At 41.2% G+C, this 15,747-nt stretch overlaps 1 protein-coding gene across 3 annotated transcripts in view; it reads left to right on the top strand.

Annotated features, from left to right (window-relative positions):
* The window catches only part of ATP11B (ATPase phospholipid transporting 11B (putative)), a 52,043-nt gene that overhangs the window by 1,785 nt on the left and 34,511 nt on the right, over positions 1-15,747 (top strand). For all 3 annotated transcript variants that reach the window (XM_065748350.1, XM_065748351.1, XM_065748349.1), the window contains exons 2-4: positions 11,532-11,648; positions 12,262-12,351; positions 15,180-15,260. In XM_065748350.1, the coding sequence (XP_065604422.1) occupies positions 11,532-11,648; positions 12,262-12,351; positions 15,180-15,260 (288 nt within the window). The remainder of the gene's footprint in view (positions 1-11,531; positions 11,649-12,261; positions 12,352-15,179; positions 15,261-15,747) is intronic.

Below are 15,747 nucleotides of genomic sequence, written 5' to 3'. Positions count from 1 at the left end.
AGGGACACTCAGGCAGCTCATCCCTGTGTATGATGGTTCATTTAACATACATCCCACACATTTACTTCTTCATACGGCTGTGATGTTTAGTTTGTATTAGGAAGGAATGTCAGAAAGCTGAGAACCAGGGGAAGGATGTTGAAAAGATAATTGGTGCAAGTGGGAAGAGTGGGATGACAGAACCCGGGTTGTTTGTAGCAGGGATGGCTCTGCCTTCTAAGGAATGCTCAGACTGTTTGAATCAGAAAATGGCAAAGCCTGTCTGAGATATTTCTGACGAAGGGGGAGGAATGTGTGAGATTGGATTCCTTTAGAGCACGCATTTCTACCTGCGTTCCATGTGGCAACAGGTTCTGAAAAAACTGTTCCTGTATGGGTTGGATCCAGGCACGTATGTGAGAGTCATCGAAGCTGGTTGTTGCAGTAATGCAAAACAAAAACGGTGTGAGGAAGTGTGGACAGAGGAAAAAGAGGAGGGACTGGTACTCTGCTGAACATAGTTGTTAAGTACTCTATGTGAAACCAGCGAATATTTTGCAACTTCTTGTTTAAGAGGACTGTATTTCTTGTACTCGTTAATGAGATGGTCCTGAATACACGTGTGTTTGAAACCCTGTGCTCTAATGTGAGTTGTGAAGGGGGGGGGGCAGGGAAAATGAAACAGGTGTTCTTAGAAACAAGTCATGAGGTGACCTAGTATGCAATTCAAATGGTTTCAGCTGTGTTCCTGAAGTGGTAACTTTGCTGTGCTTTAGTCTGTGAACATATGGGAGTGACCTCCAGCATAAAAAAATAGAAAATAAATGAAATGAGTGACAGTAAAAAACTTAAAAATTAATTGGGACTTAAAAATTTTCAGGAGTTTTGGTAGCTTGGCTGTTAGTTTGCTTTGTTTCATCAAAAGCAGCTAACAGCTCCCCATCGCATCGCTCGTGGTCTGGGGTTTTGTTTATCTGATGCCGTCCATTAGTGAGTGCACTGTTCAGTAAGTCAGTATTGTAATACCATGGAGTGACAGGTTTTAGTTATTAAAAAAATGTAAAGATAAGTGGAGTATAATTACTCGTGTTAAAAAATGACTGAAATGCCCCAATGCATGTGAAAGAGGAGTGCTGAGCAGGAGGATGCCCGAGTTGTGGCTGCGTTACCTTGAAGCTGCAGGCGGACCGTGGCCATGTGGATTTGCTGCAGGTTGCATAACAGCACAGGCATGGCCAGCCCTGCTTGAAAAAAGCAGCTAAGAAACAGTGATGGGAAGCATCATTAATGTTGAGGAATGGTACACTTGATTTGCATTTCCAAATACGATAAACTACATTGCTGTTCTGTATACAGCTTATGGTAGCTCTCTGTGTGAAGTTTGTGCAGTACTGGTGCAAAGCATGTTTATAATGCTCAGTAACTTCCTGCACTGCTTGGTGTGATGGATTTGTGTCAGGATCTGAGCTGCATTAATGTCCTAATGTTGTATGTGCAGCATAAGAGCTGCTGCAGCGGTATCAACAAAGTAATGGTGATTTAGTTGTCTGGCAGGGAGGTCTCCAAAGCTGTGCTACAACAGCTGTGTGCAGGAACCCAGCTGCAGAGTTTTGCAGTGAGTCCTGCTGAGTGAGCACAGGTCCACAGATTTCCCTCCTAGCTGCTTTTTGTGGGGTCTGAGCCCACTGATCTGATGTGCAGCAGTGTGGCCGTGTGTGAGCAGCAAGGGAGAGGCACAAAAGCTGCCTGCACAGCCCTCTTCTGTGAAGGACAGCCCAAGAGAAGCGGAGCTGGGCCACTCTTGGCAGAGCTTTTTCTTCCTACAGCAGAATCACTGGGAATACTTTTGCTTGTTTTGTGTTGGTATTTGGTTCTGGTTTTTGTCTTCCTCCCAAGAACAGTATCAGGAGGAGATGTGGTCATCTGTTGAGTGAGTTCAGATGAAAACTTTTGCTCTTTGGAGGAATGTCCTTGCATGGAGTAGCGCTGCAGGCCTGTATGTCAGGATTTTTTCCCTTTCTGTCCAGGTATTAGGATCTGCCGAGTTGTCCTGAGAGGAGCAGAAGGTATTCTGTAATAACTCACTGCATTCTGTATAAGAACAGTGCTCAGTCTCCTTGTTTACACTAGTGTGTGTACTTTTCTAACTTAATCATTTCAAATAATCAGTTCAGTGCAAGCCTTTGGGTGTGGGGTATGTGTTGTTGATTTTTTTGGGGGTCTGTTTTGGTTTAAGAGTTGCCGGGTTTTTTGCATACTGAAAGTACTTTGAACTATTCCAGTGACTGAGGATCCTAGCTTCTGAAATCACTTTGATTTCTGGATTACATGTTTTTTCCCTCCTTTCTTACCTACTAACAACTGCACTCTTTTGATAAAAATGAATGACTATTAGTCTTTGTGTACTTTGAAAGAAAATGTGTATTTGCTCAGCAAGAGTTCCCCTGGTTCAGACTGCCTTCTGTGCTGTCATTGATGGATCACAGTGAGAATTTTGTTGGGACAGCCTGGGGGCTGTGCTGTTTGAGGATCACAGACTTGTTAATGTTGTAAAAGACCAAACTAGGGGGACAACTGTGAGGTTGTGGTCCACTTGGTCTTAACACAGGTGAATGTATGGCCATGGGTTTTATGCTGTGACCTGCTGGACTAGTCCTCCCATTGCATTTGGGTCTTTTAACCTTTTTGTCTTCTAATATTCTGCAAGTGGTGGGGGCTGATGCATCTGCAGCACCGTGTGTTCCAAAGCGCAGAGCCTGGCCCTGCCTGCCACCAGCTGGCTGTGCTGGGGGAGGCATCCGCTGTGTCCTGTGTGCAACTTAGACCTCTTGTCTCTTCCAGTTGTTACACAACTGTGCAACGGTTTCGTGGACTGTGTTGTCTCTTTGCTATGGAGGTCGTGCTCCCTTAATAGCTGCCTTATTATCTAGTTACAGTTTTGGGGCGTTACCTCTAAACTCTCCTCAGAAGATAAAACATAAAATCTGAGGCAAGTCAGTCTGTGCTGAGTTAAATGATTTACCATCTGTGTTATGGATATACATGGTATTTGATTTTCCTAGTTTTGGATGGATTGGCAGCTGTTGTTTTTTCTTACTGTGATGTCCTCTGTTGTCATGACTGCCACTGTCTCTGAGGACAAGGCATCTGTAACATACTTTCAAAAAAAAATCCTTTAATTTCTAGCATGATGTGTCTTTATAAGCCAGCAGATTAAAGATGCAGACCAATAGATCTGGCAGAACAGCTCTGTGAAAGCAGGGTCATCTCTTCAGGAAAACACAGGTGACATTTGCTGCTAGACTTTTTTTAATATACAAACCCCTTTTCAACTGCCTGCTGTTTGAAGGACAAGAGTAATAACGACACCAGAACTTAAATGAAACCACTTAGCAGTAGTACAGACAGTGGTGGAAATGACAGACAATAGGACCAGCAGGCACACCGTCAGTTAGAAGACCTTGCCGTTCCTTGGCCTCCCACGTCCTGTGCCTTAAGAGGACCTTTTTCTTCTTGTTTGCACTGAGTGAAAGTAACTGTGGGAGTGGGGAGATAATGATACAGGCACAAGGAAGCTGTTTGTTTTCATCCTGAAATACTGTACAAGGAAGTGTCATATACCAGAAACTGTATTGTGCTATGTGCTGTTGCATTTAGTTACTCCTTAATTCCCGTGCATCCTTGTGTGCTCGTTCTGTGTGGCTGTGTGACTTCTGCTGATATTTTAACTGGAAAAAGAATTATGACAGGACAGGAAGGGAGCTTATGATTTAGGGGGCTTTAGGGATGAGGCTGTGTGTAGACATGTCTGAAAGCAGTACATTAAACTAATACTTAGATCCTAAATCATGTTTGTAAAGGAATCAAAACTCAGAGCGGTATTTGATACAGGGAGTAGCCTCAAATCTGTGGTGTTCATGGAACAGAACTCATCAAACCTGTTAGGGGGAAGAGCCAGGCAGCTCTAGCTGTGAGCTGAGTTCCCTTTCCCTGAAATTCATAAAGCAACAACTGTCAGAGTGATCACCAGTGCAACTGTGACACACGTTTTGGAAAAGCCTTCAGCTTTGTTATTCAGGGCCTCGGGTGTTTCTGGAAGAATTTTCAAGTGTTTTTCATATTGAAGGGAAATCCGAATTGAACCTGCAGTGCAGGAGCTGATCGATGCAGGTAACTACTGCCTGTTGGAAGTCATCTGGATACTGAGCACGGGGCTGGTCAGTATTCACGTGGGGTAGTGGCTGTATGGACAGCACAGGGCAGGAACCTTCTGTGACTGAATGAAACGGGATCATTAATGGCTCTTCATTCTGAGTTCAGAGTGCACGCAGTTTCCAAGCTGAAAAGCTGTGTGATCCTTCTGTGTTTGTCCAGTCACGGAACTGTTGAATGTAGTTTCTGTGCATGGAGTGCTGGCTAGCTGCAAGTTAAACACTGCTTTGTGATTTTAAGTGAAAAACAAAGTTTGTAATGTGACACAGACTTTGAGTGTCTTATTTCAGAGCAAGAATTTTTTTTTCTTTGCCTTTAGCATTGAGTGACTTGTATGAATCCAGTGACCATGAATAGATAATTAGATATTTGTTTATTTCATTTTGACTCTGATCATTCAAGGCATGGGAAAGAGTTCTGTGCTGTCTGTTCCATGCACTGTCCTGGTTCTGTACCTTTTGGTGTGGTTTAGTTGGCTTGGCTGCTGCTTTTTCTGTGTGATGGAGCACTGCAGAATTGTAGCACTTTATGCGTTCGAAGTTCTTCCTATATTTTCAGCAAAAATAACATACTTTTTGAGCAAAAGAACAAAGATTTCTGGACCACAGATCCTGTTAAACTTCAACTTCTGATAGTTCTCTTTGACTGACATAATTCAATGTTTTTTTAATTTATTTAAGAAAGAAAAATGGCCCTGAATGGCCTTGCAAAGTAGGTGTTGAAACCACCAGCCTTTTAGGGAGCTTGTGACTTTCTGCTTAGAATTTCAATGGTCACTGAATTTATTCTAAGAGTTCAGTGCACTTTGATTGAAAAATCTCATTTTTCTGTCAGCTCTGAAGCAGATTGTTTTGCCATGCATGTGTTTGATTCTTGCCAGAAGTCTCTGCTGCCATTTTCCTCTTGTTTAGTGGTTTCCTTTTTCATTTCTATTAGTAGCACATCCTCCTCTCTGCAGCAGTACAGCCCTTTTCTTTCAACTTGCCGTTCTGTCCGGGCAGCACCGCCTGTGATGAGAGGTCACTGGTAAAGGTGGGTGTGTGCCATCCCACTAGTACACATTTTATTGGGAGGCTGTTAATGGCAGAGGAGGGATGTATCATAGGCATTTGGTTAATCAAATAATTTGAATGCAGGAGCATAGGAATTCTAGTAAGATTGTAGGAAAAAAATGCAAACTTGGAATTCAGTTGAAGACAGACATTTGTTTTGTCACATAATGTCTGCTGTGGATTATGCTGCATAAATGCAGCAATTTGGATTGTGGAGGCGTACGAGAAAGCCTGTTCCTTAGCTGATGTAAAGTGGGATTATTTTAAAATTAAGCAGTGTCCCTTAATCTCTGTTACAGTTTTTCACTGCTGGCAGAACTGAGCATCTCATAGGTCTGTGGCAGAGCTCTGGTAGGGCTGCTAACTTGCATTCTCAGCTGGCTTTTCCCTTTGGGCTTCATTGGTGTTACAGGATCGGTGTGTTCAGCCTCAGTCAGCTGAGCAGGGAGCTGGCATGGGTGGAGGAGGCTGCTTCAGCTTGCTCCTTACTTGTGCAGGTAAACAAGAAGTGGATGGGTTTTTTTTTAAGCAGGGATTTTTCCAAATTCTTTTTGTGAGCATCTGATGGGCGTTCTGACAAAATAAATGAAGATAAGAACAGCTTGAGCTGCATGTGACCAGGCCTTTGTTCCAAGCACCAGCATGACCTCTCTAAACACAGTACTAGGTATTTATTTATTGGCTTTGTGGAAGGAGTGTTTCTTGCTTTCATGATCTCTTGTTTCGTACAGTGTTTGCTCCAAATAGTGTATTCTGACAATAGGTGTTTTGGGAAGTTACAAAATGGGTTCTTATCAGCTGTGCTAAACAACCACAGCCGTGTGAGCAGGAGGAGGATGCTGCCTGGATGGTGCACGACTTGCAATGCTCTTTTATGTCTTTACTGCAGTAATATTTAAAAGGGCAGGAACAAATTGCACAGCACTATGTGAACCTCGGGGTACTTCAGCTGATTCAGTACTTGTTTAAAATTGCTGTGAGAGGCCGATCCTGCCTTCACATTAACCTTTGATATGACAAATTCAGTTCGACTACTGCCTAGCTACATGACTGAGAGAATTACTGCTTACTGTTTGAGTATAAATTCACACAGGCTTCTGAAAATGTGCATAGAGTATGAATAGATCATCTTATCTGGCAGCAGGAAAATTATTCCATGTATATTTAAAAAAATAATAATCCAAAGCAAGAAAGTTAATTTCCTCAGAACACCTTTAATCAAAGCAAACTTGGCAGCAGGTAATAACAGGCTTTTGGGATATCTGCCAGGAAATGCCGTGGTGTTTCTGCAGCTGTGGTCGACCTTCTCAGATAAATGGGTTCCTGGGACAGACTTCAGTTACATTTGTTAGCATTGTAAACCAGTACGTGATGTCCGAACAGTGTTCTGGAGAGCTGCTGCTTTCCTGAGCTGTGTCCAGTGCAGTTTCCGAAATGAGGAGAAGCCTCTGCTTGAGCCTTCCTTCTTTCTGACCCTGAAGGTTTCAGTAGCAGGAGTTCTTCTTGTAAATAGGTTTTTTCCTTTTTTTTCCTGTAAGAGATGTGAATGACCAAAAAACACAGGGGGATTGTTAATACGCTGCTTGTAGGCAAGTCTTAAGCAAAAATTGCTTGTCAGTTGACTATTGATGCATGTATTACAAAGCCTGAAACAGCAGCTGGTTTATTCTGTGCTGGTCTCATGTATCGCTAATCCTAGCTGAGAGATCCGCAGATTTGTCTCACTTAACAGTGCTCTAGAGTGCTTGGGAAGGGTGTGAAGGCATGCTGTCCTAGGGTAAGCTTCATAGTAGTGGTATTGGTGAAATAAGAGCTGGAGGTAGATGGAGGAGGGTTTTCTTTTTTCTTTATGCTTGCAGGTGATGGGATGGCTGTCTCTTCCTTTGCACAGTACTTTATTGTGGTGCTTCTCACTTATTTACTCTGCTTATTTTCTTCAGTTACCCAGCTCCTTGTTCATGCTTCTGCTGCTTGAGCAGCAGCAATGCAGAACTTCTTCCACACTGCATGTTTACATTGGTGCTGGCCATGCTGTTGAGTTGACCGTGTAATAGATTGTTTTAGGGAACTGATCCATTAAAAAAAAACCCAACAGAACAGAACTGGGAACATGGTGGCTTTTCAGCCTGGTCAGTTTCCCACTCCACTTTACCGTGGGGCTGCACAGGCTGTTCCCCAGTATGGCAGAGAGGTGGAGGATGTGATGTGGGAAGCAGAGGAGAGGTGGTTGTTGGAGGCAGTTTCTTTCATCAAAGAAATGGTACAATCACAGTCAGACATTTCCCCTCAGTTCCCAAGTGTGTTTCCTATGCTGGTTAAGAGGAGCTTAGTTTACTACATGGATCATGTCTCCATCTAACTCAGAACACTGAGGAAATCACTACTGAAGTGTTCAGTAAAAATGCCTTCCAGTTTGGTTAGAGTCAGTACGGATTTATTTCTAAAACAACAAACACGAATCACTTTTTTTTTTTTTGTTTGTTTTTTTTTCTATTTTCCAAAAAACTAGTCTGGCTTTCTGCTTTATAAATCAGGTTGACTCAGACATCGTTGTGTTGTAGATAAGTCATGTTCATTTCAGCTGTTTTCAAAAAGCAAATATGTCAGGTTTATCTGGGTGAGAATTTTCTATTAGGCTGTTGTGTAGTGAAGATGAAATAGGAGAGCTGTATTCCAGTGGTAGATGAGGCTTGGTCTATACTTTGGAAAAAAACAAAACAAAAAGCTGAGTGGCTCAGCCCCAGCCAATAAATCCATATTTAATTTGCAGCATGAAAGGAGGAAAACAAGTTGAGCAGATTTTTTTTCCTTTTTTAAAGTCAGTTGTAAGGTCAAAACTGATGTTTATTTACAAATGATTCATGTAATACACCTGATTAAGAAGTCTTTAAGCATCAGGCTTTGCAATAAACTTTGCTTTATTTGTTATGAAGTCAATGGGCTGTGAACTTAGGTAGGAATCACCTCGTCAGACAGCCCTACGAAAAGAAGCTTCTATTGAAAAGTGTCAGTAACAGCTATGAATTTATTTTTCAAGACTCAGAACTTGATGTAGGGATTCCCTGCTCATGCTGCTTAGCTGCAGAAACCCCTGAGAAGGGCACGTTACCCTAGTTCTGTGGCTCAGTTTCATAACCACGTTAGAAACTGACAAAGAAGCTGCTTCCAAGTGAAACTGGGGGGCAGCATTCTTCCTGCTCGGTGCTGCTCTGCATACAGCCGGTGCCCCAGTCCCCTTGGGCAGAGGTTTGCACTACAGGCACTGCGGTGCTGCAGCAGGAGCAAGATCTGTGACAGTCGTCGCGCTCTGAGGAGTGTTACAGGAATTTCTCTTCCTGAACAGTTAAATCCTGCACCGAAGTTGAACTTTCTTGGAAGGGATGCGTAATTAAAATTTCAATGGAGGAGAATTCTCATTAGATAATTATATAATGGCATGGTTGCTGGGCAATTTTGAAACATCTCTCATGGTTACAGAAATAAAGATGAGGAGCTGTGGGTTCCTTTCCCAGCTCTGCCGCTCACTCCCTGCTGTAGCTGGGGCTGTCAGGGGTCCATCCTCTGCCATTCAGAGCTCTGCACCTCCGGAGGTTCATGTCCTCAGCCTGCCCACCTCCCGTGCTGTTGCCTTGGGTCTGCTGGGCGAGCAGCTTTGGCACTTTGCTGTGATAGATCTGAACAAAACAGAGTTAGATATGTACGGTCTGCAGTTTTGAGCTGTTCTGCTCAAATGGCAGCAGCTGTAAACTCTCGTGGCTTCAGATTGTGCTTTGGAAAACACATCCCTCACTTGTAATTTGTTTGTTCTAGTTCTAGCAGAGCAGAGTTCTCTGCTAAAAGTGTTCCTTCAACCAGGGCTGTGTTGTTTGGAGGTCCTTGCTCTTCAATGACAATGCCATAAAGCTCATCAATTTTCAGATGCTCAAATAGTGACCTAAAAGGGATATGTAAGTACTACAGAAAAAAAAATACTGGTGATTTTGAAGCGACTCTGACATTTTTCATTTGCTTCACTACCTTTGAGTAAGAAGCACAGAGAGTGCCGTTTACCACCGTTGGAAGACTGCCTGTTGCTCTCTTTGCTTTTTCGCTTTCGCCTCTGCTTTACGTTCAGTCATTTTGAAATGGAGAATGTGACTTTACAGAGTGAGGGAGTTGGGCATTTTGTGAGCGCCAGACATGTTCTGAGATACATCTGCGTGCCTGCTCTTACTAATTGAGCACAGTGTTTTTGTGGCATCTTCAGCACTGATTTACAAATGATGTGCCACAGATGCCATTTCCAAGCTGCTTCTGCTACAAGCATTCTTTATTTTTTAATTTAATGTCAGCATTCAACAGGCACATTTTTTTTAATATCCCACAGTGACTCTGCAGCCCTCCGCTGCTCACCGTACGAGCTTTGTTCTCCAGGTCTCACTCAGAACTCTCCTGTTCTTACCCCCTTCTTTCTTCTACACCTTTTTCTTTCTGATGTGAAATGTTTCTCTACTAATGATGACTAATGCAATAACTTGAAGATTTGAAAGGTACTTTTAATTATGCCTTTACTAAGTGATACTGTCCCGAACGTGAACTTTCCTCGCATCCGATATTAGAGAACTTTGAGTGAGTAAAAATGCTTCAATGTATCAATCATTTTTTTGTGTAGTTCATCATGCTCTGTGTTCATCACCTCCATGATGAATTGGTACTGAAGTCTTTTCTGTTGGAGCTCTCTGAAATACCAGTTCTTATTAGAGGTGAACCAAGGTCTGAGCCTGGTTTCACAAGCAGAACAATGCAACTGCAAAAGTAAATTCCTCACTGCCAGTACTGGAACTGGCAATGCCCTTTCTGCCTGTTTTATCAGCTGTCCTTTCTCTTGGTGTCAGAGAACAAGGAGACTGTAAATGACACAAATCATATTCGTCAGTTTGAAGATAAATGTCTGTCTCTCATGCTGAGCTTCATGACATTCCGCACAGTCACTGGTGGGAACAACTTGATGGTTCCAAGTTTAATTGCTGGTTAGCACTGCACTGTAGAGCTTTTTATTTGTATTTTAGTCATTTTCTTGGCCTGTTATCTGAATTGTGTGTCACTGTCTCTCTTGTTGTCTTTCGCTATCACCTGTTTCTCCAGGTCAGAATATAAGAGCTGGCAAAGGCTGTGTGAGTCATGTAGCCCCAGGAAAGGCTTGAGTAAAGATAGGCAAGAGTGACCTAGATATAAGCCCTTGTGTTACAGAGACATCACTGCCTTCCCACATGACTTGGTTTGGTTTCTAATTATTCCTTGCCATCAGAAAGGAATTTGTTTTTCCAGCACCAGATTAAATTTCTATTGCTGCAGCTGAAGCCTGCTTCTATTCTTCCTTACCTTCAGATTACTTCCCAGTGGAAGAGCCTTCTTTATGCTGGAAGATGTGCTGGCATTTCCTGAGTTTCCCCTGCCTTAGGCTGTCACCTCAATTTGTTCACTCTTTGCTGGTTATTGTGCAACTTTGTATTATAAATCATGTTTTCAGTTATAAATCATGTTACTTTATATGTCACGTTTCAGTTTAATACCTGCATTCCCCTCTGCTTTCAGAGGCATTTGATGAAAATCCTGAGTGTTGGGCCTGAAGCAAAGCTTAGCTTCCAAGGGGCCTTGCTCAGATTTGCTGTTTAGATAGGAAACTATTGCAAAGTATTATGGAGTAAAATTTATTTTGTGTTTGCTTTCGTTGTTGCTATTGTTAATGTGAGAATCAATGGTAGATGTTTTGAGTTTTGAGATTAGCCAACCTGTTCTTGTTAATTGAATTTGTTTGTGAAAAACTGCTGTCTAGTCAGGCGTGTTTGGCTTTACTTTTAAGCTGTGAGAACTTGCACAAAACCTGGCTGTCACAGCATACTAGTTTGAACTTTTGCTTTTCTTTTCATCTGTTAAGGTTATCATGGGCACTGCCATGATTTTTTTCCATAGTTTACAAGTTTATATCTCCGTTTCTGCTGCTTTTCTCCTTCAATTTTCATGAAGCTTTTTGAGGCTTATGGTGTCTTTTTCTTAAATTTTGCAGAATGAACACACAACTGCGAAGTTGGAATTTTTTTTAATTCAACTTCTGAAAATTCTCTTGACGACGACAGACTTTAGTGTACAGGTTATTTTGCTTTCCGATACAAAAGCCCGCTTTCTACATCTGTTCCTTCACAGCTGGTTATTGTTTTTTGAGCACAAAGTTAGCAGGTTTTTCGTGTCCTTTAAATGATGGGTAATAAAGTCGTGTTTCCTGATGCCTTTTTTTATTTTGTGTTCCAGGGTTTTGACCCACCGCATCAAAGCGATACACGAACTATTTATATAGCAAATCGTTTTCCCCAGCATGGCCATTATATTCCTCAGAAGTTTGCAGATAACAGAATCATATCATCCAAGGTAAGGGAAAATATTTGGTACATCCCATCGCTTTCTCCCTGGAGCCCATGTCTAGAGTGATGAGGCATGTTGGTCAGACCTTCTGCAGTGGCTTTTAAACTAGTTTAACCCATGTCTGGATGTGATTTAATAGGAAGGGGGAAGGTTTTTTATGAAGATTTATAAAATTGCCAAATCATAAGCAAGGTAATGCAGTTGCAAATTCCTTCCTACTGTGGCCTTGGATAGGAATCAGCAGAACTGATGGGAGGGGGTGTATTTTGTCATTGAAGTGTAGGAGAGAAAGGGTATAGCTTCAAGAATAAATCTCTTCTCTGATAGCCTGGCTACAAGAAACCAAATTATTCTGGTTGCTCGTATACAAGTTGGTATGAGAACAGTTAGAATGTTTTTTGTAAAGGCAGTGCAGTTACTACCCCTGCTTTCCTGCTGGATGTCCTTAATGGGCCCATGAGATTGGATATAGCTGTTCTTTGTGGAAGTAGAGCACAGCCAAGAGGCAGTCTGGGGTGGGCAGATGGAAAATGAGACATTGAGTTTGATAGGAGAGAGACTGAATTCCACTGAAAAACTGTTCAGCATGTCGTAACTCTTTTGGTTTTTTTTCTTTCAGTATACGGTGTGGAATTTTGTTCCGAAAAACTTATTTGAACAGTTCAGAAGAGTAGCCAACTTTTATTTTCTGATTATATTTTTGGTTCAGGTAAGTTGAGTAATACTCAGTTTAGCCATAGAAACTAAGATGGAAATTACTGTTTGTGTTGTGAATTCTGCCACTTATTTTCCATTGTATGAATTTAACTTCTTAACTTCTCAATTTATGTATTCTGTCTGTAAGAACAAGACGTTTCCAGCTTTGCTGGTAAAATTTGAAGTTTGCTTGCATGAAATTGGACGGCGTTGCACATTCTTGTTCTGTATGAAATCTTACTTTTGTAAATCAGTACATGGTTGTCACACAGTTCTAAAATGCTCAAATTCAATTTGTTCACATAAAAGCAACACCCAGAATTTACAGCGTGGATTGGAAGTTTGTCAGATTTGAAGGCGTCAGTGCTGCTGCCAGTAAAGTATAGGTCAAAAATATCATTGTGGCTTTTGTAGCCAGATACGTTTCTTTTGATTAAGAACATCTGCAAGTGTATTGAAAGGATAAGTCTGTAAATTTACTGTGATATTTGTACCTCCAGCTCTGTAATTGTACATAAATTCTCTTGAGCTATTGTGGGCTGCGATGAAGGATTATTGAGAGGGAGGTTGAAGGGTGAGATTATACCATTTGAAAGACACAGTTCATATCTAAGGCAGAGACAGTTACATAAACTTTTCTTTCATGGTGAAATAAGATACTTGGCATGTGTTCAGCCCTTCGTGTTGTTTGACAATACGTACCTTATGCACCTGAAGAAGTTGGTACCTCATTTGACAAAAACAGGAGTAGTGAAGTGTTCATAAAATTTATCTGAGATTATGCCATGTGTAAGTAGCAGGACCAGTTGTACATTTGTTAATCCTTTGCCTCCTGTGTCCCTTGCTCTTTTTCTTTCCCATTACTAAGAATGAACTTTCTAATACACTGAAAATTCTCACGTTAGGAATTGCTAAAGTCATACTGTTTTAGCTTTGTTTAACGAAACGTGTTGCCTATTCTGTCCTTATAGTTAGGAATATTGACTTTGTCCTTCTTGTTCCATACTGTTTATATAGTATATCATAGTGCAGGGAAAATGGGAGCATGCCAGAGAGAACATAAATGCTACTTATGGTTACCATAGAGTGTTGCTTTTTTCAAGCTTTTGTTTCTTCCTAATGCAAATTCACTTACGTGATTGAAATTGAAATATGTTTCTTTCAAACTATTAGTTTAGACTTAGTAATATCTAAACACAATGTCCATGAACCATTGTGAACCTAAAGGCAGAACTTCTATTCAGAGTGTAATCCTATTCTTCTCACAATTCATGACTCAAGTGAATATCCTAATTGGTATGAGAGATGTCTTGTGTATGTGTCTTTGTTCTTGGAAACATAATAGGAATAAAGCTGCAGTCATTTTTGTTCTTCCTTGCTATTTTTCTATTGTACAGAATTTTGTTTTTATTCAAGTCCCATCCAGAATTTCATTAATATATAATACTTGTCTTTTTGTGAGGCAAAGGTGCCTTTACATTTGATCACCATGGTATCTTCTCTGTTGTATGAATCTCGTGCGACCACAATGCAGTGCCTGTCTTTGCCACTTTATTCCCCTGGGGATGGCAGGGCTGGGGCAGGTTCTTATTTTGTGTCTAAATGTGTAGCACAATGCAGTCCACCTCACATATGCATGCCAGAAACATGGTGACAGACTGCATTTTGGTTGTGTGATGACCAGCTATGTGATGGGTATGTGTCCATCCCTTCAGCAGGCTCAGGTCCATGGTGCTCTGGTGAAATAAGTACAGATATGCCAAGGTGATTCCGCTGGTAGAAAACTTGCTTCTCTTTAATGTGTGAGCCCATCTTGAGAGAGGAGAGACTGCAAATGGCAGAAATGTCATGGTTAGACTTATCCAGCCAGAACTAGAGGCTCCTGGCAGGGGTTGTCTTGGACAGTGTGCTGTCAGGATGAAATGGTAATGCTGTAGTTGAAGAACACACAGTGTTGCAAGCTAGGTCTGATGTTGTTGTGTTTTCTAAGTTGTTTGCATCTCAGTGAAATAAATAAATAAATAGTGCACATGTGGTAATGTCATAATCTGTTTTCTCTGTGGTTCTTGGCTCTTAACAGAGTAAACTTCGTGTGATTGTTTTTGTTTTTTTTTCTTCTTCTTTAATGGTTCCCAAAGCAATGCCATAAGTCTCAGGTAAAGTGAATGAAATCAGTGTCTGTGGTTTTGAATACCTCTCTTGTGTATATTTTCCTTGCAGCACTTGACCGTGATGATTTTTTCCTGCAGCAGAGGAGAGCCACCACTTCCCCCCCCCATGCACACATACATCGTTTTAGTGTATACACTGCACTTTGGCATGAAAGCAATGATAGCACAAATTGTGAAATGTGCATGTTGGAGGAACCAAAAAGGAGCATTCTAAGAAAAGGGTTTCTTTAATACCTGATAATAAATAATAAATGAACTGCAGAAACTGCTGTTTTTAACTTCATTTTCACTTCTGAAGTGGTTGTTATTATATTCTGTACCACTGTAAAGCGGTTGATTGTATAGAGTATGGAAACTGCGTAGCAAAATATAGATTTGTCTTCATAGGGTGAAAATATATATTTTAGTTATGAGTTGTCAGATGGGCACGTGCATTACAGATATGATTAAGTCTGTTCTGTGGCCTGGCACCTTTGTTTGTACCGTTATTGACATCTGTTCAGGTGTCAGGAACTGACTTTTGCTCAGGACTGAAGAATGTCCAGTAAAATTCCTCTAGAACTTTGGAAAAACACTTATCGTGATTTGTTTTTTTGTGTGTTTTCTTTTGTTTTAGTACAATTGTAAAATCAAAGTGGGGCTAATTTTTTTACATTTTCTTCTCTTCTAGCTCATGATAGATACCCCTACCAGTCCTATTACCAGTGGATTGCCATTATTCTTTGTCATAACTGTGACAGCCATAAAGCAGGTAAAGGGGAAAAAATTCTGTGGTGTGAATCTTGTAGTTTTAAGAAGTTACTTAACAAAATCTGGCCAAGATAATGCTTAGAAACAACAACAACAACAAAATTAAGAAGTAACATCTTCAGAAATATTTTGTGTATTTTATGTTTCTTGTGAGACACTTCATCATTTTGCTTAGTTGTCAAGCTCCCAGTGATTCACTGTAGTCCCCTTAAATGGACAGTGAATGACTGTCAGACAGCGTTTTTGTCTCAGCATTACATGTCACTTGTTATAAGACCTTTTCTGAAAGCCCCCTGCTTATTCCTTTGGCACACCTCACTACGTATTAAAATTAATCCTTCTACAGAAATGTGAGAAAGGAGGTTAGGTAGGTGATGCAGTGGTGCAACCCTTGTCTGTCAGTAGTTAAAAGGCAAATTTTGCCCCAAGATATGTTTCACAGCATGAAGTATATATTAACTATAATCCTGTACCAGGTAAAAGATCCC

This window comes from Cyrtonyx montezumae, unplaced genomic scaffold, assembly GCF_038088225.1.
Source record: "Cyrtonyx montezumae isolate F1298 unplaced genomic scaffold, pur_monq_1.0 scaffold_5, whole genome shotgun sequence".
Classification (NCBI taxonomy): Eukaryota; Metazoa; Chordata; class Aves; order Galliformes; family Odontophoridae; genus Cyrtonyx; species Cyrtonyx montezumae.
This window is presented reverse-complemented; position numbering and strand designations above follow the sequence as displayed.